Source organism: Diplotaxodon limnothrissa, linkage group LG18, assembly GCF_057381915.1.
Source record: "Diplotaxodon limnothrissa isolate DT_005_m linkage group LG18, D_limnothrissa_male_GT1.1, whole genome shotgun sequence".
Classification (NCBI taxonomy): Eukaryota; Metazoa; Chordata; class Actinopteri; order Cichliformes; family Cichlidae; genus Diplotaxodon; species Diplotaxodon limnothrissa.
The window spans coordinates 25,882,494-25,906,386 of NC_140613.1; the positions used below are offsets into that span (position 1 = coordinate 25,882,494).

The 23,893-nt window shown below is 42.2% G+C and overlaps 1 protein-coding gene across 1 annotated transcript in view; it reads right to left on the bottom strand.

The window, feature by feature from the left end:
- Positions 1-1,123: 1,123 nt before the first annotated feature.
- The window catches only part of slc1a7a (solute carrier family 1 member 7a), a 43,607-nt gene continuing 20,837 nt past the window's right edge, over positions 1,124-23,893 (bottom strand). Inside the window, exons 4-11 of the mRNA XM_085378748.1 lie at positions 18,406-18,448; positions 17,949-18,180; positions 17,592-17,691; positions 16,886-17,119; positions 15,631-15,825; positions 6,374-6,508; positions 6,079-6,178; positions 1,124-1,390 (exon numbers count right to left, since the gene is read on the bottom strand). Of these exons, the coding sequence (XP_085234874.1) occupies positions 1,124-1,390; positions 6,079-6,178; positions 6,374-6,508; positions 15,631-15,825; positions 16,886-17,119; positions 17,592-17,691; positions 17,949-18,180; positions 18,406-18,448 (1,306 nt within the window). The remainder of the gene's footprint in view (positions 1,391-6,078; positions 6,179-6,373; positions 6,509-15,630; positions 15,826-16,885; positions 17,120-17,591; positions 17,692-17,948; positions 18,181-18,405; positions 18,449-23,893) is intronic.

Sequence of the window (23,893 nt, forward strand, 5' to 3'; positions counted from 1 at the left end):
GTTGATCAACAGCTTTACTTTAACACTTAGCCCTCTCTTCACCACACTAGACTATCACATGTTTTGCATCACTGCTAATGCAGCATCAATCCATCTGGCAAGCTCGTGCGTCATGGCCTCAGACCAGTAGGTGCTCATTTTTTTCCACACTCAGCTGTGACCTGCCCTAGTGCATGCTGCAGGTCAAGGCTCGAGGAAGCCATCAAAACCAGGTCATCTGTGATTTTCTATAAAAACCAAACCACCAAACCTGACACCCTCAGGTGGGTCTAGAAATTTTGATAATAAAATTATGAACAGAATCATTCACAAAGTTGCCAGAATCCACCGCCCACTGGGAACGAGCCCGATTGCAGTACACGGAACTAGAAAGCCCACCAACAGCCCCCTGATATCCCATAACCCCAAATCACCCGTCACAATCAAACGCCTTCTGTGGTTGAGCTTTATATTTCTAAAATATGGACTTAACTCATGCATTTATCGTTTGTCTAATAGCTATAGCAGAACAGTTTTATTTTGTTCCGCTGTGTCTTTTTGTGCTGAAAAATGTACCAAATGGGGAACTTTTTGCCCTGATTTATCATAAACAACGCAATAGTCAACAAAAAGAAGAGAGAAATGTAAAAAAAGAAAAAGAAAACCAATATTATGCTAAATACAAACCAGATCAGAAAGCATAAAAAGAGACATAAGTTGATGTCCGTTTGTTTTTTGTCTGCAGTCCACGGAGGAAAAGGTGCCTTTAAATTACATTGGATATAAGTTGGTTGTGTTCTCCATATGCAGTCCTTTAAGACTGCTGATCACAGTCAGTCCTCACACAGGGTCTGTTCTTGATTTAAAAGGTCCTTCAGAGTAGCACACGGCCACTGCTGCTACCCAATATATGTATATATATGATAAATATGTACACACACAAACAATCAAATGTGGATCATCATTTGGGTTATGTAGGAAAAAAAAGTCTTTTTTCCCTCCATGCATACATCTACTCATGGCTGCTCTCACTCGAGGGGATAAGCATGTGAACTCGGTCACCTCGGCTCTTTAATGCTTCGTCCTGTCCTGCTGGTCCTGCAGTCATGGATGTACCGGTAGACTCTGACAGAGCAAACGTTTTTTACACATTAGTCTCCAGCCCGTTCATGTCAATGGAACAGTGGTCCTTGTCCCTGTGTTCTCTCTTGTGGTGAGAGGCGTGAGCGTGCTTCTTCTTCTCTACAGGTCGAATCCCCTCCTCCAGCTGGATCAGGCGAGCCACGTCAGGGGAAAGGTGGTCCTGCTTGCTGCCCGGTGGAGGTGGCTGGTAGCAGCCGTTCTTCTGGTTCTGGTAGTTCATCATCTGCTGGATGCTTATCATGGGTTTGGTCTCACATATAAGAGGCACCTAATGGACATGAGAATGAACAAAAAGAAGTGTCAGAATCACTTAATAAACAGGCAACACCCACAAGAACTAAAAATAAACAGCAAATTAAAATTGTGAATGAACTGAGTTTTTATGCAACAGGAAAGGATTTTATGGTCTTATTGGCCTTATTCAGCTCCCCTCATCCCCACACTGTAAAAAAAAAAATCTTAATATAAAAGTATTTTACTGTGTATTTTACAGTTTTGTACTGTTCTTCCAGAATATCATTAAATTCACATAAATAGACTGTGATTTTACATGTCAAATGTAAATTAACGTAAAATCACTGTAATGTAATAAAACATAATTTTCTTGTTTTTTAAATGTATTTGTCTGTACATGTGCATATTTAGATTGTTAAAATACTTTCACAAATGCATCATAATTTCACAAATATTTGTCCGTTATTTGAAAGATTGAACTGTTAAATTCAAATGTAATGCTATGGAAAAATATATAAAATGATTCGTATAAACTTTTTCTACATTAAATAATTATTATCATTATTGTTATTTAGGGCGATCGTGGCTCAAGAGTTGGCAGTTCGCCTTGTAATTAGAAGGTTGCCGGACGCTCTCGGTCGTTGTGTCCTTGGGCAAGGCACTTCACCTACTGGTGATGGTCAGAGGGGAATTATAAAGTGGAATTGTAAAGCGCTTTGAGGGTCTCATAAAGCGCCATATGAATGCAATCCATTGTTATTTAAACCAACTGCTAACTGTATATTTCTGTACATTTAAGTATTATTATTTATATTGCCGCATTCATTGACCTTTTTTATAGGTAATTTCATTGTTTAATCACATTAAATTGTTCCTAATTTAATGTTTAAAAGCACTTGAAAAAGGCAAAATCCCATGTAAAATTAGGGCAACAAAATGTATTATCATTACTGAAAATAAAGTTATTTTCTGGTATTTTCTGGTATTATTTTGGCGCCCCAGCTGCTGGAATATCACTGTTTTTTTAGAAAAATTTTTTTACGGTGCACCTGGTCATGACAGATGACCGCCCCCTCTGACTCTGGTTCTGCCGGAGGTTTCTTCCTGCTAAGTCAAATTTATTCATTCTCACACAACAGCTGATATATCCTGGGCAGTTTAGGGTCCAGGATCTTGGAAGAGCCAGGGATTTAACCCTTTAAAATTATGAACAATGTACTCTTTATCTTGACCACAGATCCTAAAAGGTGCATACAGTATGTGCAAAAGTTTTGAGCCACCCCTCATTTCTTTTTATTTTGTTCTTCAGGCTTTTTGAAAGTCTTCTTTGACTGTTTTTTCACTCCTTTTCAATCCAGTCCTTATAGCTGACTATTTTCAATGGATGTCTTTTATTTATTAAGCTACTTAACACAGACTCATGTATCGTTTAAGTGTGGACTGGAATCCTGTGCATTCTGGTCCCTACAAATGAAAGATACTAACATCTTCATCTCCAGTGTTCCAGATCAGCCTACTGCGTTTTAGTTTTTTGTGCCAGCGTCTCCAAAGCATACATAATAGCAGGTCTTACTACCATATTGTAAACTTTCCCATTTATATTTGCTGCTGTGTGCAGGTGAGATTAGGAACTATAGAAAAAGAGGCATGCTCGTAGAATGACAAAGTAAAATGAGATATTTAAAGAAAGACATTAGCAAAGAAAGTTGGTTAGTCGGGGAGACGAAGTAGACAGGAGTACTGGGAGGCTGGCGTGTGGCAAACACAGATGGCAAATGCAAAGAAAAAGGCTTATAGGGATTTTTATGTGAGGCTGGACTAAGGAGAAAAGGACTTGTATCGATTGGCTAGATGGAGAGATTGTGCTGGAAAAGATGTGTTGCAGGTTAGGGTGATTAAGGACAGAGCTGGATATTTACTAATGAGTGAAAAGTGTGTTGAGAAGATGGAAGGAGTACATTGAGAAGGTGATAAATGAAGAAAATGAAAGATAGAGGAAGGCACATGGAGGACAGTTAGCGCAGAGGATTAGTACGGAGGAAGCAAGGGCAGCTATGAAGAGGATGAAGAGTGGGAGGGTGGGCAATAAACCCATCCATGACCCAGCGTTAGAGGTTCTTGTCCAATATTTTCTGGTACTGGCCCCTCACTGTGGTGTAGCCGTCTTATACTCTCAGCAGAAAAACAGCCGTAAAGCATAATGTTTCCACCTCTGTGCTTGACTGTGAAGATGGCGTTCTTTGGGTCATACTCAGCATTTCTTTTCCTCCAAACATGATTGGTGAGTTGATGCCAAAGAGCTCGGTTTTGGTTTGATCTGACCATTCAGATGTTCACTGGAAAATTAAAGACAGAAGTGTGCATGTGCCTTCTTGAGCAGCGGGACCTTGTGGCAGAGAGGTGCACAAGTCTTTGAGGGGCAAGTCTCAAGTGTATAATGGATGAAAGTGACGTTCTATTGTCAGATAAACACCAACTAGTCCCACTATAACAATTTGTTATGTGTTATATGTGCTGTGTTGATGCACCACAGCATTGATGAGAGCGTACTCACTCAAGAGGGCTGTTGCAGTTAAAAAGAATAGACACAAGTAAAGCAAAGTGAAAAACTGCTCAGTTGAAGTCGATAAATTTACACTTTAAACTTTATTGCTTGTTACAACCGGATGCAGGATGTTAACTAACCTAGTTTGTAGCTCAACTTTCTGATTCATAGGCATCTCTTCACCTCACTAAGTGACTGACTTATTACCGGTAACAGTCTTTGTCGCTTTGTTACTGCTATCTCTCCTCGAGTGTTGTTTGAAAAAAACACTTTAATATCTTTTGTCTGTGAAGGTTCTCAGTCATCCAGGTCATGGTGGTCTAAAGAGCTTGGAAAGAAAAGTGTCTGGACGTCTCTAATATCTTACTATATGTATGGACAACAAAGATTTAAGAAACATTTCATTTATTTTACTGTGCATTTACTGTACTATGCAACCTTTGGAAAGGGTTGTGTAAAAATCTTTATGACATTTAGAGTCCTCGCAGCCGATTAATTTAAAAACAAAAATTCACAAATTATTAGCATATTCAGAACATTTCCTTAACTAACAGAGAAAAATGCACCGTCTCATGAAACAATGTGCAATTCAGGGCTGTGGTCTGTCCCTTATTTACATCTTAATTTTACCCTTTTACATGGATAAAAAATGGTTTTCAAGACTTGAGTCCCAAACCTTGAGTCTAAGTCAAGTCTGAAGTGTTGCGAGTGCAAGTCGCCATCTCTGCCTTGTGGGCACTGCAAGACTGCACTCCATTAGCACCAATGGTGTTGCTGGTGACTGTGGTCCCAGCTGCCTTCAGATCATTAGTTCATTCATGTAGTTCTGTACTGATAAACCACCTTTCTCATGATCATCCACAACCCATCAGGCAAGAGCATGGAGCTCCAGACTCAGAGTGGTTGATGGACATTTTGTATTTCTTCAGTTTCTGAATAAATTGCACCAACATTGGACAAAGGATATTGAAAAGGATATTGATCAGTGTATTGAAGGAGGACAGGCAGAGGGCTGGTGTGACAAAACAAGATGCTAGGGACAGAGTGAGATGGATGCAAAAACACACAATAGCACACTATCAGTTATGGATTGGCCTCCCCTGAGGCCAGACCTCAACATTATTGAAGCAGCGTGGGATCATCCAGACAAAGAACCAAACAAAAGGCAGAAACATCCAAAGAAGAGTTTTGAATGTCCTCCAGGCCCAGAGAACTATTAGTGAAGACTACTTAAAGAAAGCTTGCCTAAGAGAGTTCAGGCTGTGCTGAAGATGAAAGGTGATCATACCAAATATTGACTCTTAAGCTCATTAGAAGTATAAAAACTCCGCCTTTTCTTCATATACTGTATTTCGATCTGTTTTTGTAAATGCTTTTTTTCCATTTTCCTACCAAGATAAAAAGGGGCAGCTCAAGATGTTTGCACAGTAATCTGTGAATAGCTAGTCATTACTGCATATACTCTCTGCTAGAGTTAATGCATTGACAGCTATGACAGAATTGGCTATAAGCATCAAATCTACTTTCTTGCTGCTTGTTTTGCTGCCCACCATTATCAGAATAATAATGTGCAGACTAATAATAATCCCCGGTTGGCTCCCTTTAGTGATGGCAGATACAGTAAGTACATTTTAGCCTATTATTATAGTAAAATGCTGTGGTTAGCTAACATGTTTTTATCCATTATAAATGATTTGTTCATAATGTTAATACACTGCTAATATATAAGCTGAGTCATATCTCTCTCTTGGCGCTCTTTTTACTAGAGCTGTGATTTACTTAGCCTTGATTATCGAACAGAATTTGAGGAGGTGGAAATTGGTGGCCAATCACAAATAAAAGTTGTGTTTTGTTTTTGTGGTTTTGCAGTTCCTATTCCTCTGCTTCCAATCTTTCTGCTAAGAAAAGCTATCCAGGGAGAATACTTAACCGCATGAGAATAATATCTAGTTTTTACTTTCATACTTTCATCAAGAAAGTAAATAAAGGGTAAATCTGTTGTACTCGTTTTGGAGTTTGGAGTGTACGGAAAAGGAAATATTGCCACATTCGGTTTTCTGTCTGTCTTTCAGAGGAAGACAAATGCTACTATAGTTAGGTCAGGAAGACCTTGAGAAAACAATGCGGGGATTGCTTGCAGCATCGAGGTCCGCTGATCTAACCTTAGATGTTCTCACCTGTTCTCCCTCTTTCACAAAATCCTTCCTGCAGATATGAGCCATGATTCCTGTGGCCAGAGCGTCGCCCATCACATTGACCATGGTCCTGAATCGATCCCTACACGACAAGGTCAAAAGTTATTCGCAGTGAAGACTGATGAAGACCGTGGTTTATACACCCTATAACAAGTTAGTGTGTATTCCTGATATTTTGCTGATTGTTGCTTTTTTCAACCTCTGTGCAAGAAGCTAAGAGTTACTGGTTTTTAGCTATGATGATTGCTGTTAGAGAAAAAAATTAACCTTTACTTACAAAGCCCAGTCGACAGCAATGATGAGAGTGATGTCATCAGTGGGCAAACCCACAGAGGTCAGCACGATCACCATGGTAACAAGACCAGCCTGTGGGATTCCAGCTGCACCGATGCTGGCGGCCGTGGCAGTGATGCTGAGAGAACAGAGAGAGAAAGTCGGGTACGTTTATCTTCAAAGGATATACAGGAACACGTCCTTATATATGACCTCCCTGAAATGAAGGTGCAGATCTGTTTGTGAGCACTGAAACCGCAGGGATGGAAAAATAAAGCAAACATAGGGACCGTGGAGAACTATAATTCTGAATTACTTTAATACATACTGTATGTGCCATGCATAACTGTTTTGCTTCTTCTTCAGTGCAGAGTGCAATATAGCTCCAATTACTCATCCGTACTTACTTGGCAGCAGCAGTTTCAGCAGATTGATATTTTGTCCACAAATACACACGATCAGCTTATAAGAAGGGCATGAACTAATCCAAAGCTGGTGTATGGTAAGATAATTTAAATACGCATCACTCCCCTTAAACAGTGTTTGCTCATTTTCTACTCTAGCATGACAGATGCTGAAAAGTGGCATGACATAAACATTTCTGTGAACACTGGGTCCTTGTTTTCAGAAGTAGAAAAAAATAGACTCCAGTTTTCTAGCTTTTGATTTTTCTAAGCAACAGAAAAACTATCCCAGCACATTGCTAGACAGCATAACCACGCTCTTAGAAAACTGCCTCCACCTCCAGCTTTTCTTTTCTTTTTTTTGCTTCTAACTGACTCACTTTAAATTAGATCCCTAAAAAGGTTAATATTTTTTCTATTATTTGTAGCAGTCACGTTACATCCTCTGGGGTTTAGAAATGAAGCCAGAGGAGAAGTGTGAAAAGCAACAGTTACTAAATGGCCACTTGAGGCTGCCTCCAAGATGAGTCAGTTCACAAGGATATCCAAGGATATCCGTTAATGGATTTAGCTTGCTAACCAAACTAAGAAACATTAGTGTAGCCAGTAGCGGTTTTTGATATGGGCAACATGTGCGGTTGCCCAGGGCGGCATCTGCAAAAATTTTTTTGCTCGTGCTCATGCTGCCCCGACATCAGCCAGCACATTTTGGGAATGGCATAGGCACCGATCGGCTTTCTATCGCCCATTTGCTGGGAGTAAGGTCGCCCTCCCTTTGCAGGGTGCGCCTGCTGCTTGCAGTTGCAGCACAGGGAGGAGAGAGCGGGGGATTCACTGGCTGGCTGGAGCAGCATCTAATAACCAGCTCGCAAAATAAAACAAAATAAAAACAAAACAACAAACACGAAAACACCAGACATTATGATACAGACTTATAATTTGCAACAATGTTTTTTTGAAATTCTATTCGAAAAGTGAGCGCGAGAGCCCTCGGTGCGCCTGCTGCTGAAGTCAAAGTAAACCTTATTATCATCTCTGCTACATACAGTCCAGCATATGGAGAGACGAGGCTCCAGTTACAGCAGTGCAAGTAAACAAACACTAAATATAAGAAGAGTTAGAAAATTAGTAAACACTTTAGGACTCGGGGTAAAGGGATCAATAACAATTTAAAATTTACAGTTTCATGATTTAAAGTCTCACACACAACCTGTCGAAAGGGGAGGGGGGCCGTGCTGCTTCCAAGTAGAGCACATTTCATTCATAATGTTGTAAATCCAAGCCCATTATGTATTCATGATTTGTTCCTGGGTTGTGCGAAATCCCAGAAAATAAACCCCAGACAAAGCGAATCTGTGAACTAAGGTGTAGGTCTATTAGGGAAATGTTGTGGTGATCCTCGGGCTGAGGATGGGTGTTCATACTGGAGTGCAAAATTAAAATGGAACATGGACAAGAAAAGTTCAAAGCCATCAGGTGCTCAGTTTAGAAAAAAAGAGAAACGAAGAGGAGGAGAAACGAGCAAAAGATGCAGGTAAGCAGATGTGCGATTGGATAATGGCAGGTCATCCTGAAACAATCAGAATCAGAATACTTTATTAATCCCTAAGGAAATTATGTGGGTTACAGTTGCTCCAAGAAGAAATGGTAAAAATAGCAACGTTATGTTACAGATTTTACACACTTAAGAAATAGCACTAATATATACAGATCACTCAATTATAAAAATCAAGGATTAACAGAGGTGATTATAAATAAATATTAAGAAAATTGACAAGAATATTCCAGAGTAGAAAAGAGTGTGTGTAAAAAGGGTGTAACTATTGCAGTGTTTACAGTGCTTTATATGGAGCAGTTGTACAGGGAGATGTCCACGGGCAGGAATGATTTCCTGTGTCGTTCAGTGGTGCTTTTTGGTGATCTCAGTCTCTCACTGAATGCGCTTCTGTGACTAGCCAACACGTCATGGAGTGGGTGGGACTTATTATCCAACATTGTCTTTATCTTGGACAACTTCTGCCTCTCAGACACCACCCTATCGAAGTCCAGCTCCGTCCCCACAACATTAATGAGCTTGTGGATCAGTTTATTTAGTCTGTTGGTGTCTGTGACCCTCAACCTGCTGCCCCAGCATGCAACAGCATAGAGGATAGCACTGACCACAACAGAGATGCAACAAGATAACATCAATTAGTAGGGATAGTGAAAAGGTCTGTTAGCCACTTGACTATGATTGTAAACAGCAGACACTGATGTAGTTTACTGAATCGTTTGGACTGTGTTCAGCACAATATTAATTAGTCATCTGTGTAGACAGCGAGGTTATTACAGTTAACCTAAACTAAATTAAAGCTAGATGTGAAAACATTTAAATTAACTAATGTGGCAAAGAGAAGACTCAGCTAAAAGCTTAACACTGATACGATTTTGTGATCTTAGAAAACAAAGCATAATAAGAATACAGGGATGTTTTAGTATTTTTGTAGTTTGTTAAATTTTAATACAACTTGTCTGATGAGGCATTGATGGACTTTGTTATTGAGACGCTAGATGTCGATAACACAGGTACATGTGTAGTAGTAGGTACATGTGTGACTCAGGTGCTTGAAAAAGTTCTGTGTTTTTATTGGAACATTTTGCGAAGTCCTACCTCTGACAAAGTAATTGAATACACTTAATTTAAAACTGAAACTAATAAGAAGTTAACAAAAACTATGTATGTTCAAACAATAGAAAACAAACTGAAACAATAATCGTGTTAAAGTTTTTACAGTATCTGAAGATCCCAAAGGAACGGCATCAGAATTTAAAACTTTTCTGGAAACCCATGTACGTGACTTCTTGTCACGATCACAAGCTTCTCTTTAAAGCCTGTATATGCTCCAAGTAAGAAAGTATCTAGTATCTAGTATCAGTTACTCTTTTTAAACTATTTATACGCAGAGAGCATCTTTCCTACCACCCATTTTTTTCAGCTCACAGAGAAACAAGCTTAGCAGCGTCTCATCTGCAGTTTGTACCTATGAAAAATAGCACAATCTATCTCTACTGCAACCATTTAAATGCTGCTGCACTGCTAATCCAACAAAATGATATATTATATAACAATCTTAATTGTAGAACTACATATTTTAGTTATGTAAAGTTTCAGATGCCTTGTCCACTACTGTGGAGAAAGAATTAAAATATTTTGGGACAGTGACGGTTTTGAGCTTCTGGACTTTTGAGTGCAATTTGACAGCTTTCTCCTGGAAAGAACAAGAGGTTGGGGTTCAGGTTGGGCTAGCATGCAGATGGAGCAGCTACGTGGTCAGTAGCCAAACCGCGCGAACAGGATGCAGAGGGGGAAAAAATATTATAATTCTCCGTGACAAGGGAGCTGAGTAATACAGGTCATATGGGTTTTACTGCCAAGGGATTATGAGGGAGTGTGCACAGACTGCAGCCATGAAGAGGTCTGCTCTTAACATTATTACAGTAGGACATCGATTCAGAGGAGGGACAGGACGTTTCCCTTAGCCCGAGCCTGGAGGGGTTGGTGGTGGTTTGCTTACTTTTGACTGAATATTACAGAGCTGTGGTGTTGGTAGGATGAGGCCTGTCAATATTTTTTCTGTCTGTCTGTTTTCCCCCAGGGCTTCCAGACTGATTTAGCAGAAATCAGATCAGACTAAGAAGCTCACATGAGGCGTAATCTTTGTGACATTTACATATATGTGTATCTAGTAAATCCCACAATATTTTTATTAATTCAGAATTAAACTGAACGTGTGACATTATTATTCACGTTGCAGACAGAGCACCAAAAACATGCCTGCTGTTCATTTTTAACCCATATAAATTTCTCCCCGACTGCTGAGATATAAATATCTCGTTGTTGAATGTAACATATTTTTAAAATTCCGTTTTATTAAGAGAAATTAAGAGAGATTCAACTTCTTACCATGACTTTGAATTATACTAAGACAAGAAATAAAGTAAGTGGTTCTGTAATAGCTCTATAATTCCTCCCAATCAGTGCCAGGCTCCCAGTTACAGAGTTAATTCTCAGGCATTAAGTGGCAACTCTATAATTTAACAATAAAATAATATAATTTCTCTGAGATTTCTTTTAAATACGACTTAAATTAAATCTGAGTAAATCAGTGTTTAATGAAGTTTTTGTAGTGGTGGATTTTAGTACCTTTTAACAGACATCTGCACACCAGCTGACAGAAAGAAGATAAATTATCTGCGTTTAATGAAAACACCTTTTTTCTTAGCAAGTACTACAAATCTGGGGGTGAGCCTGACAAGATTTCCAAATGAATTTGAATTTTACCACTGTGACTTCATGAAGGTTCAATTTTGATTAAAGGATCTGTAGTTTGAACTATCCTGACCTTTAGTCCTAGGCAAAGAGCAGATCCCCAAGGAATGAATTCTACACTCAAAAAATTATTTAAGTCCAAAACGCTGGATTACACATAAAGTTTGTGTAATTTTGTAAGATAAATACAATATAAAATGTTACATTTAATGGAATCATGTCAAAATGTACTTGTCACCTTTTTTCCTTAATGATTGAATATTTTAATAAATAAACCTCTGATTTTATATATTTCATTTGTGTTTTACCTACAACTTTTTGCTTCGTGTTTATGAGCGGAAACAATAATTTTGGAGTGTGCATATAGGCAAATGTGTTTAAACTCTACGTTGTTGTCCACAACCACTATCCGCTACACAAACCATTACACAACCACTATCTTACTAAACATTTTAGAAAATGTTTCCAGATGGACAGGAGCCACTGTGTAATTATTTTAACAGAATGCATTCATTAAATTCATAACATTAAGTTAAGATGGCGCCGGTGAGGTCGGCTGCCGTCACGACTGCTCCGACCACTTTTTCTTTGTCTTTGTTTTTTAAGTTAGTTTTCAGCGTTTCTAAATCGGCAAAATCATCACCATTGGGTACATTAGGTATGACAGTGACACTCTTGTTTCTATTGGTATACAATGTACTCACAATTCGAAGTTTTTAACTCCGGATCCGAGCTGGCCGAGTGAGATCTCGAGGGAGAACAAAGGGAAGCGGCGGCGGCCTAGAGGGAAGCGAGCCGGCGTCAGGAACAGGCTGAGAGCTCGTGCACACCGCACACCTCTGCCTAGCATCCTGCTCGCCAACGTCCAGTCACTGGAGAACAAGCTTGACGACCTCAGGGCCAGGATAAAGTTCCAGAGAGACATTCGGGACTGCAATCTCCTCTGCTTCACCGAGACATGGCTGAACCCAGCGGTGCCGGACCACGCCATCCAGCCGGCCGAGTTCTTCTCGGTTCACCGCATGGACAGGACACGGGACTCGGGGAAGTCAAGGGGAGGCGGCGTGTGTTTAATGGTGAACAACAACTGGTGCAACAGTGCGAACGTTGTTCCTCTCACACGCTCCTGCACACCAAATCTGGAACTACTGTCCATCATGTGTCGTCCTTTTTATCTACCTCGGGAATTTACATCGGTCATTGTAAGTGCCGTTTATATTCCACCACAAGCGGACACGGTCACCGCCTTATGCGAGCTGCATGAGGCACTCACACAGCACCAGACACAACACCGGGACGCTGCGCTTATTGTGACAGGGGACTTTAATAGCGCCAACCTCAAACGCGCAGCGCCGAACTTTTATCAACACATCACCTGCCCCACCAGGGGTGAAAGGACACTGGACCACTGCTACACTACGGTCGAGGACGGCTACAAGGCACAATCCCGCCCCCCGTTTGGCAAATCTGATCACGCCGTCATCTTCCTCATGCCAAAATACAAACAAAGGCTGAAACAGGAAGTTCCGGTTCAGAGGAAGGTCGCGTGCTGGACGGATCAATCGGTGGCCGCGTTACAGGACGCACTCGATGACGCAGACTGGGGCATGTTCAGAAACAGCTCCGACGATGACGTCAACGTGTTTACGGAAGCGGTTGTGGGATTCATCGGGAAACTAGCGGATGATACCGTGGAGACAAAGACTATCACAACGTTTCCCAACCAGAAGCCGTGGGTGGATAAAACCATCCGCGACGCTCTGAGATCCCGCACCGCTGCCTACAACACGGGACTCACGACGGGGGACATGGACCCGTACAAAGCCGCGTCATATAACGTGCGGAGGGCGGTGAAAGAGGCGAAGCAGCGCTACGGGAGGAAACTAGAGTCACAACTCCAACAGAGTGACTCTAGGAGCCTGTGGCGGGGACTAAGGACAATAACGGACTATAAAGCACCAACAACCGGTATGACGAACGCGGCCGTGACTTTGGCAGACGAGCTGAACACTTTCTATGCTCGCTTCGAGGCTGCAGCTAAGGTCTCCAACAATGCTAGTGTTAGCGGCGCTAACGGCTGCAGACAGGAAGATACTGCCAGCACCGGAAACGTGCTCGTCATCTCCGAGCATGAAGTAAGGAGAGCCTTCAAGAGAGTGAACACCAGGAAAGCAGCAGGACCAGACGGCATCCCAGGTCGTATCCTAAGAGACTGCGCATACCAGCTAGCTCCTGTGTTCACTGAGATATTCAACATCTCTTTATCTCAGTCGGTGATCCCCACATGCTTCAAAGAGTCCATCATTGTTCCTGTCCCGAAGAAACCCCACCCTGCTTCTCTCAATGACTATCGCCCTGTAGCCCTCACCTCAGTAGTGATGAAGTGCTTTGAACGCCTGGTCAGAGACTTCATCATTTCTTCACTACCAGACACACTGGACCCACTACAGTTCGCTTACCGTCCAAATTGTTCCACAGACGATGCCATCTCTCATCTCCTCCACACATCACTCACTCACTTGGACACTAGAAGGGGGAATTATGTTAAAATGCTCTTCATAGACTACAGCTCTGCATTTAACACCATAATTCCCTCCACACTCACCACCAAGCTGGAGCATCTGGGACTCAGCTCATCTATGTGTCAGTGGATCTCCAACTTCCTAACTGGCAGACCACAGGCAGTAAGGATGGGCGGACATGTCTCAGCCTCCACCACTCTCAGCACTGGAGCCCCCCAGGGGTGTGTTCTGAGCCCCCTGCTGTACTCTTTGTACACATATGACTGTGTGGCCACTACCAGCTCCACCACCATCATCAAGTTTGCTGACGACACCGTCGTGGTGGGCCTGATCTCTGATAACAACGAGACGGCCTACGTGAAGGAGATTAGGAATCTGGAGAACTGGTGCCAGAGGAACAACCTCCTTCTAAACGTCAGTAAGACAAAGGAGCTGATAGTGGACTTCAGCACTAAGCAGGAGAGGAACTACCAGACCCCCGTCATCAACGAGTGCCCAGTGGAGAGAGTGGACAGCTTCAAATACCTCGGAGTTCACATCACGCAGGACCTGTCATGGTCCTGTCACATCAACACCGTGGTGAAAAAGGCCCGACAGCATCTCTACCACCTCAGACGCTTGAGAGACTTCCAACTGCCCTCCAAGGTGCTCAGGAACTTTTACTCGTGCACCATAGAGAGCATCCTGGCGGGAAACATCTTAACCTGGTTCGGGAACAGCACCATGCAGGACAGACGAGCTCTACAGAGGGTTGTGCGGTCAGCTGAGCGCACCATCCGCTCCGAGCTCCCTGACCTGCACTCAATCTACAGCAGGCGGTGCTGGACCAAGGCCAGGAAGATCGTGAAGGACCTCAGCCATCCCAACAACAGACTGTTCTCTCTGTTGAGGTCAGGAAAGCGATTCCGCTCCCTGAAGACCAACACAGAGAGACTGAGGAGGAGCTTCTTCCCGCAGGCGATACGGTCTCTCAATCACACCACCACACAGTACTGACCCACACATATGGTTCTTACACACACACTGGACTTTCTGGACTTTGGTTTTGCACAACACTGGTCACTATATTCTTCATTTCCAGTTAATACTTGTACAGCTGCTGTTATTGTGTATATATTTATTTATATTTAGATTTCTTCATACATTCTTATATAGTTCTATATTGTGTATTGTGTATTTTGTTGTACAGTTATTTTATTTTCAACTTTAATTTATATATTTTATCTTATTCTTCCCAGTTAAATTTACCCTTCATTCTAATTTGTGTTGTACAGTTATTTCATTTTTAACCTTAATTTATATTTTATTCCTTCCTAGTTAAATTTACCCTTTTTAATTTTGCATATTTATTTCCTATCTTATTCATAGCCTTTTCCTTTTTTGTTTTCTTTAGGTCACGAGCAGTTGTCCAAGCATTTCACTACATATCGTACTGTGTATGACTGTGTACGTGACAAATAAAATTTGAATTTGAATTTGAATTTGAATTTGATGTGTAAAATGCAATCTCTTCTTTTATTCCAATACATTTATTTAAGCCATGCAAGAAAGTGAGCGAAATTATAGAAGCAGCTGTTAGAAAATGGTTTAGTATGTTAGTATCAATCCAATACCAAGTAAATACAGGGCCAGGATTGCAGATACCAGGTACCAGTATTTTTAACCTATAAGAGCATGTAGTGGAGAGCAGTGTGTCGTGATTTAAGAAGTGAATAGTCACACCTTTCAGCTTCTTCTACTTTTTGGAGAACTGAAATGTAAGTGTGCCTGTCTCTAAAGCACTTTGGGTCAGCTTCTGTTGTTTAAAATGTTTAATTTCCCCCCAAAACGCTTTATTTAACACAACTCAGTGAGCTACATACTGAATGAAATATCGATCCTATTGCACCAGTATCAATCCGATACCAATACCAGCGTTGGTATCAGTACTATCGATGTTTGGATTGATCCACCAACTTCAACTGTGCACATTTACTTGCTTACATCCCATTATGAGTTAGATTTTTTGACTTGTGATGCCCCTTACCTGATGGTGATGATTTGCCCAAAGTCCAGTTCGTAATTGTTCACTTGGGCGATGAAGATGGCTGCCACGGCCTCATAGAGCGCCGTACCATCCATGTTGATGGTGGCCCCGACCGGCAGCACGAAGCGGATGATGCGTCTGTCGATATGGTTGTTCTCAAGGAGGCACTTGAAGGTGATAGGCAGAGTAGCAGAGCTGCAGGAGGGAAAGAAAAGTAGGCAGTGTAATCAGTTGTGTTATAGCAGGAAATGTCTCTTGGGTTCAAGCCACTGACAAAAAAACAATAAAAGCATGAATAAAGCAAGTAGCTCCTATTTTGATGTTAGGGTTACAGAAAAAAAAATCACCAACAAACATCCATTTAATTTCCTCTATTTTCGTTCCTAATAGAGCATAAAAGCAATTTTTCTTTGGCCTTGGCCCTCTCTTTGTGTTGATATTTCTGCTGGACCATAAATGGAGGCTTATACAGATTATAAGGTGGTCATCATTGTTTTCTTTTCTTCTGGGAAACATCCTAATGGCATGGAAAAATGTAATATATGAACATTTACCAGTTATTTTTTTTCTTTCTTTTTCTTTGAGACCCTTTGAGGTTATTTTGCATATATGTACCACAAGAAAATGCTACGAAAAAAGCCAGCTGAGTTTATATGGGACATAAAGCCTAACACTCCCCCACATGGTAAATGGCCTGTATTTGTATAGCGCTTTACTTGGTCCTAAGGACCCCAAAGCACTTTACACTATACACAGTCATCCACCCATTCACACACTGGTGATGGCAAGCTACATTGTAGCCACAGCCACCCTGGGGCGCACTGACAGAGGCGAGGCTGCCGGACACTGGCGCCACCAGGCCCTCTGACCACCACCAGTAGGCAACGGGTGAAGTGTCTTGCCAAAGGACACAACGACCGAGACTGTTGGAGCCAGGGCTCGAACTGGCAACCTTCCGATTACAGGACAAACTCTTGAGCCATGATCGCCCCCACATCAAAATTCTGACACAGCTCAGCCACATTAGCTCCACAGTGTGTTAAAATTACAGGATTTTTATTGTAGTGGGGCATTCACATCAAAGAAAAATGTAACTGACTAAATGTAGTAGGTACATGTGTGAAAGAAGTCCTGATGATTCATTTACAGACACAGTTTTTAAATAAAGTCTGTGTGCATTTGTCTGCGCATCAAGCTTTATAATAATAATAACAATAATTTAGGACCTCTAGATCTGCAAAGTCATATGCTTTACCTGGAGGAAGTGGCCAAGGAGATGAGAAGGGCTTGTAGAATGCCTCTTATGTAAACTATGGGGCTTTTCTTGGTGATGAAGAAGTACATGGCCGGGAGGATGAACAGTCCGTGCAGCACCAAGCCCATTACCACAGTGATGGCATAAAAGCCCAACTTCTTCCCCATGGCCGAAGGGTCGTCCATCTCTAAGATCTTTCCAGCCACCAGAAACACAATACCAAAGGGGAAATACCTGCAGAAAGGAGGAGGGAAGGACTGCTGAACACAGTGATACTAATATTAGCATGTTGACATATTTAATCCAAACAATTTTAATATGCTGGTGGTTACTAGTTTCAAGGACCTATGATCTTAATATAATGTGTAGGATGCTAACATTTGCAAGTAGTGGACAGATAAAAGGCTGCCAATAAATGACCAGTCTAGCATCGTTACAATAAACCTTCACTAGATGAAGGCTTTAAAGTGGGGCATGTCTGTTTCACCTTTTTTTTGTAATCCATCCAATTGTTGTTGAGACATTTACCTAAATACGAAAAAGTCTGATCTAACTAATATCAGAATATTTCAAATTTAACATGCCGGAGAGTGAATGGCAAACAGTGCTGGTTTTTTATCAGTGTTAGTTATAGTTGATCAGTAAAACTTCACAAATGTTGTTACTTTTCTTGTGTTAGGGGTTTCTTGTAAAATACTGCTCTTACCAAATGACAATGGCAACAATTTTCAAAACCGCCTCATTCAAACTCTGACAAAAGTTGACCAAAGCACTTCCGTTGGGTCCCATTCTTCCCAGCATTATTCCTGAACGGGAAAAGGAAAAGAAAAATATGCAAGCATGCAACTGCAGGGATGTTTTCAACAGTATTAAGTGATAAGAATGGAAACATTTGTTTGTTCCCTGCACAGCACAGAATGAATGAAGATGTTGAACCAATGGTGGGTGGAAACCAAAATCATCGGCCCTTTGAGGCCTCACTTAAGTTTGCTTTTTTGAGATATATATTTATGCATGTGCATTGTGGATGTTAGTGCGTGTGGGATTCATGTCAAACACCCACCCATGGTTGCAGAGAATATAACGATCCCCAGTACATTCATGCCTTCGCTGGTGCCGGGAGATGTTTTCACGATGACGTCAGGAGGTGGCGTTAGATCCAGAGAGAAGTTCTGGGTGTCGGTGCCATTGTCATCCTGGATGCCATAAATGTAGACCCTCCGCGTGGTTGTCTCATCCAGGAGCTGAGCGACTGTCGGTTTGGGGATGAGTTCTGCGACTCTCTGGGTTCGATACTTGAAACCAAAACAGAGCACAGTGAACGTGACATACCAGACTCTTACATGATAATGAAACACGCTCATTCGTGTTTGCATTCTCGCACGGCAACAGATTAATTTTATTCTTTTTGCAAATGTGTTGAAATAAATGGACAATAGAAGATAATATAAAGAGGCGTTGCAGTTTAGATTAAAGATTAGGGGGTAACAGAAATCTATGCTTTCAGTATTTGAGCTTACCTGTTGAAATGTAGCTTGGACCAAGTTGGCTGGAAACATGTTGCTATAAAAGAAAATTTAGGGAATTTGTTAATATCTTTCAGTGAAAAGCAGACACATTGTAATGGATCCAAAGTAAAATGTAGGTTAACAATCCCAGAAATGTAATCAATGCAGAGAAATAGAACAGTTATAACTTTGCTTTAACAAAAGCTATTTCTGTGTATCTCCTCTTTTTTATATTGGCTTTGATATTACGGGTGTATAGGAATTTCTTTTACTTATGTATTATTCACATTATTTTATTGTATAATGCCTTGGTGCCACTGGATTTTAACAAGTCTCACACTCATACATTAAGACAAATGGTGGGGGTCTAGTAAGGAAGCTGGGGGGAAGCACAGGAAGAAACTTTTGTCTCTTCGAGGACTCTGGGAGGTAGCAAGGGAGTGTGAACCTTAAGGTGTGAAACAGCTGTGTACTGCCTTTTGTTCCTGAAGAAGGTATTTAACTGAGAGCCATGCTAGGCTCAGGGAGACTCTGCTGACCTGCCCCGCGGTCATGCAGGCTCTCCACAAGCTTGGTTGTCTGTTCTTTGTGTGTTTTGATTAAAGAATGTTAGCTACCGCTCACCGCTCGTCTGCAGGCTTTATTTAAATGGAAAACTTCCACAACATGGGGTAAATCTTTCCTGTACATCTCCTCCCTGTGAAATTGGAATTGATTAAATCAGAAATTCAAAGAAGGACGACAGCTTCTTTATGGATTCTGCATCATTACTACTGTGCAAGAAGTCTTACTCTAATAAAATTACACTGAAAATTTGCTTTGTTGGTAAATAGACTTTTCTGCATCAGTCCTATCAGTCCTGACAAATGAAAATCTCCACATCTCATATCTCTGAAGAAAAGAATATTGAGTTCTTCAGTTCTTGAGCTGCCACAGAGTGGACTCAGGTGCACGGACAGATGAAATCTGAAGACAGAGGAGCAGGAAGAATGGGGACAGTAGAAAATAGAGAACAATCTCTTTCTGGAGAGGAAAACAGATGCCCACCATCCATCGAGGTGAAATGAAACCGTTTAAACCGTGTCTGCCGTCTATCGTGATGGGAAATGTGCGATCGTTGGCAATTAAAATCGACGAGCTCTCAGCACTGGTACGGAGTCAGAGGGAATACCGAGAGTGTAGCCTGATGTGTTTCACCGAATCATGGCTGCACCAGGACATTCCCGATGAGAATGCTTCCGTGGAAGGCTTCCACACTGTTCGGGCGGACAGGGACAGCATCGCTAGCGGTAAGCGTAAAGGAGGTGGGCTTGCTGTTTTAGTTAACAACCGGTGGTGTAACCCTGCCAACATAACAATCAAAGAAAGGACTTGTTGCCCGGACACTGAACTGTGTGCTGTTGGACTCAGGCCGTATTATTTACCCAGGGAATTCTCTCACGTCATCTTGGTGGCTGTTTATGTACCCCCCTCTGCTAACCCCACAGCTGCATGTGACACTATCCACTCTGCCATAGCTCGGCTACAGACTCAGCACCCGAGTGCCTTTATTGTGATCTCGGGTGACTTCAACCATGTATCACTGGACAATACACTACCAACATTCAAACAATATGTGGACTGTCCCACCAGGGGAGAGAAAACTTTAGACTTACTGTATGCTAACGTCAAGGATGCATACAGCTCCTCCTCCCTCCCCCCACTTGGTAGGTCAGATCATAACCTGATTCACCTCACCCCCCGCTATGTGCCAATTGTGAGGAGGGAACCTGTGACCACCAGGACTGTTAGGAGGTGGTCAGAGGAGGCAATAGCGGAACTACAGGGCTGTTTCGAGGTGACCGACTGGGAAACACTCTGTGAGCCTCACGCCGAGGACATCAATGGGCTTACTGAGTGTATCACAGGCTACATAACTTTCTGCACCGACTCCATTGTTCCAGCTCAGACTGTTCATTGTTACCCAAATAACAAGCCGTGGGTGACTAAGGACATCAAAGCCCTCCTCAACAACAAGAAGAGGGCTTTCAGAGGGGGCAACAAAGAGGAGGTGAGGAAGATCCAGGTGTTACTAAAGGACAAGATCAGAGAGGCTAAGGACAATTACAGGAGGAAGCTGGAGTGGAAACTCCAGCAGAACAGCATGAGAGAGGTGTGGAGGGGCATGAAGACCATCACTGGATTCAGGCCAACCAACAGCAGGGGAGCTGAGGGAGGTGAGAATAGAGCCGACGAGTTGAATCTGTTTTTCAATAGATTCGACACCACAGTGTCTGCTCCCACCCCCACAACCTCACCTGCAGTCAGCCTGGAATCCAGAGCCACACCACTGTGCCAGCCTCTCTCTTCACATGTTGCCTCCTGTGAGATTCCTGACACCCCTCCCCCACCCATCACCTTCACTCAATACCAGGTTGAGATGCAAATGAGGAGACTTCACTCAGGCAAGTCTGCTGGACCAGACGGAGTGAGTCCCCTTGTCCTCAAGACCTGTGCCCCCCAGCTGTGTGGAGTCTTTCATAAACTGTTTATGCTGAGTCTGAGTCTGCAGAGGGTCCCGGTGATGTGGAAGACATCATGCCTCGTCCCTGTACCAAAGACGCCTCGTCCCAGTGGCCCCCAGGATTACAGGCCCGTGGCACTGACCTCCCACATCATGAAGACCCTGGAAAGGCTCATCCTGGACCAGCTGCGACCCATAGTAAGACCACATCTGGATCCCCTTCAGTTCGCTTATCAGCCTCGTCTCGGAACAGAGGACGCCATCATCTACCTGCTCAATCGTGTCTACACCCATCTGGACCAGCCGGCGAGCACTGTGAGGGTCATGTTTTTTGACTTTTCCAGTGCTTTCAACACCATCAGGCCGACCCTCCTGGGTGATAAGTTAGCAGCGATGCAGGTGGATGCTTCTCTGGTGTCCTGGATTGTTGATTACCTGACAGGAAGACCACAATATGTACGTCTCCCACAGTGTGTGTCTGACAAGGTGATTAGCAACACAGGGGCACCACAGGGGACTGTCCTCTCCCCCTTCCTCTTCACCCTCTACACCACAGACTTCAGCCACTGCACAGAGACCTGCCATCTTCAGAAGTTTTCTGATGACTCTGCGGTGGTTGGATGCATCAGCAGGGATGATGAGACAGAGTACCGGGCTGTGGTCGACTCCTTTGTCACGTGGTGTGAGCAGAATCATCTGCAGCTCAACGTGGCAAAGACCAAGGAACTGATCGTGGACTTCAGGAAGACCAGGAAACACTTGACCCCTGTTTCAATCAGGGGGGTCAGTGTTGACATTGTGGAGGACTATAAATACCTTGGAGTACACATTGACAATAAACTGGACTGGGCTAAAAACACCACAGCACTTTACAGGAAGGGCCAGAGTCGTCTCTATTTTTTGAGGCGACTGAGGTCCTTCAACATCTGCCAGAAAATGCTGAGGATTTTCTATGAGTCTGTTGTGGCCAGTGCGATCCTCTATGCTGTTGCATGCTGGGGGAGCAGGCTGAGGGTCGCAGATGCCAACAGACTTAATAAACTGATCCGTAAGGCCAGCAATGTTGTGGGGATTGAGCTGGACTCCCTCAAGGTGGTGTCGGAGAGGCGGATGCTGTCCAAGATAAAGACAATGTTGGATAACACCTCCCACCCACTCAATGACATGTTGGTCAGTCACAGGAGCACGTTCAGTGAGAGACTGAGATTACCGAAAAGCACCACTGAACGACACAGGAAATCATTCCTGCCTGTGGTCATCTCCCTGTACAACGCATCCACTTAACACACTGTTTGCTGCTACAACTACACATGTTTCTTTTCCAACTATTTATTTATAAGTGACTTATGTATGTATGTATGTATATATATGTATATATTGTACTATTCTTAGTTAGCGTATTGTCTGTCTTGTCTTAATGTTGGTTTAAAATGGAGCACTGTAACAAAAAATAATTTCCCCCAGGGATCAATAAAGTATTCTGATTCTGATTCTGATGAAAGGTTGTCCGACAAACTCATTCAAAGGATCAAAGATAAAATGAGATACGTTGGTTAATGACTATATATTTCCAGGATGAGTTATTGATAGAGCATCATAAACTCTAAGTATGACTAATATGACTAGTCCTCTCTCTGTTTTTGTCATGTAATAAATAGCAAATGAGTCACTGTATCCTTACACAGTGTAAGCTGGGATGTGGATTGGCCCCACGTTCATGCAGACCACAGATTAATATAAAGTAAGTGAGCAGACCTGCATCGTGATCACTGTAATTTAATTGTCAAAGTTTGGTGTTTTTTAAATAAGTTTTTTTCTGTAATTCAGTTTCGACCACTGATTTAAGAGCTGAGACAGCACAGCGACAGGTGTCTAGTAGCACTATATCCTGACAGAAGAGGAGGGTCAGGTATTTAAAAGGTATTCTTTTTTATTTAAATAGAAGTTATATAAAAAGCTAAATATGCTTTAGTTTATGAATTATCTGTAACAAAAAATTAAGTAATGAGCAGATGATTTTTATTAAAGTTGGACAAAGACTACGGTGCAAAAGATGGTCCTGTTAAAAGGAAGTTTTTCCTGTTAAAAGGAAGTTTTTCTTTCCCGCTGTCCCCACAGTGCTTGCTCATAGGGGGGGTCATACAGTTGTTGGGATTTTCTTTGTTTTCTTTGTATTATTGTAGGGTCTTTACCTTACAATATAAAGCGCCTTGAGGCAACTATTCTTGTGATCTGGCACTGTATAAATAAAACTGAATTGAACTGAACTGAATAGTTTACATGCCTAAATGCATGGAATTTCTGCCATTTAATATGCTGATTATATATTTATGTTAAGATGCAGTTGAACAGGTTTACCTAAAATGTGACCAAGCCACTGAGCCACAGTGTCTTTAGGACAGAAGACAAAGTCAGGTTCCTCACAGCACATCATTGCTGTTCCACGATATGTAGGAAGGAAATCCCAGATACTACACAAACATGACTAATAACTTATAAAGTATTTGTTTTTTAAGTCAAGAGCTGCTGGGATCACTAAATGCACAATGAATGACGAGTGAGTGGTCTAATAAATACAAAAGAGTTATGAGGTGCCCTTTGTTTACGTGCAGATACTGCCTGTGTAGTATTCTGTGCAAAGAGACTACTGTCCAAGGTCTGCGTTGTATTAGTGCTGCTGGTAAATCCCACAGTGACACAGAATTTAAACCACAATCAGAAATCAACCATCACATTTAAGATGCAGTGAGATTAAAAGCCACACTGCATCTGGGTACGTGTACATTAAGAAGAGTGACGTTAAAAACCATATGGCAAAGATTTCCAGAAACATTGCAGAGTGAGTCACAAGACTGCGGTGAGTATCCTGCACAGATCGGACCAGCGGGATATCCAATCAGAGCAAAGCTGGCTAATGAAACACTCTGACCCCAGGGTTCCCCTAATAAATCCAAGAATGCACATATTCTTACATAGCATGCTCATTATAGATGCTTA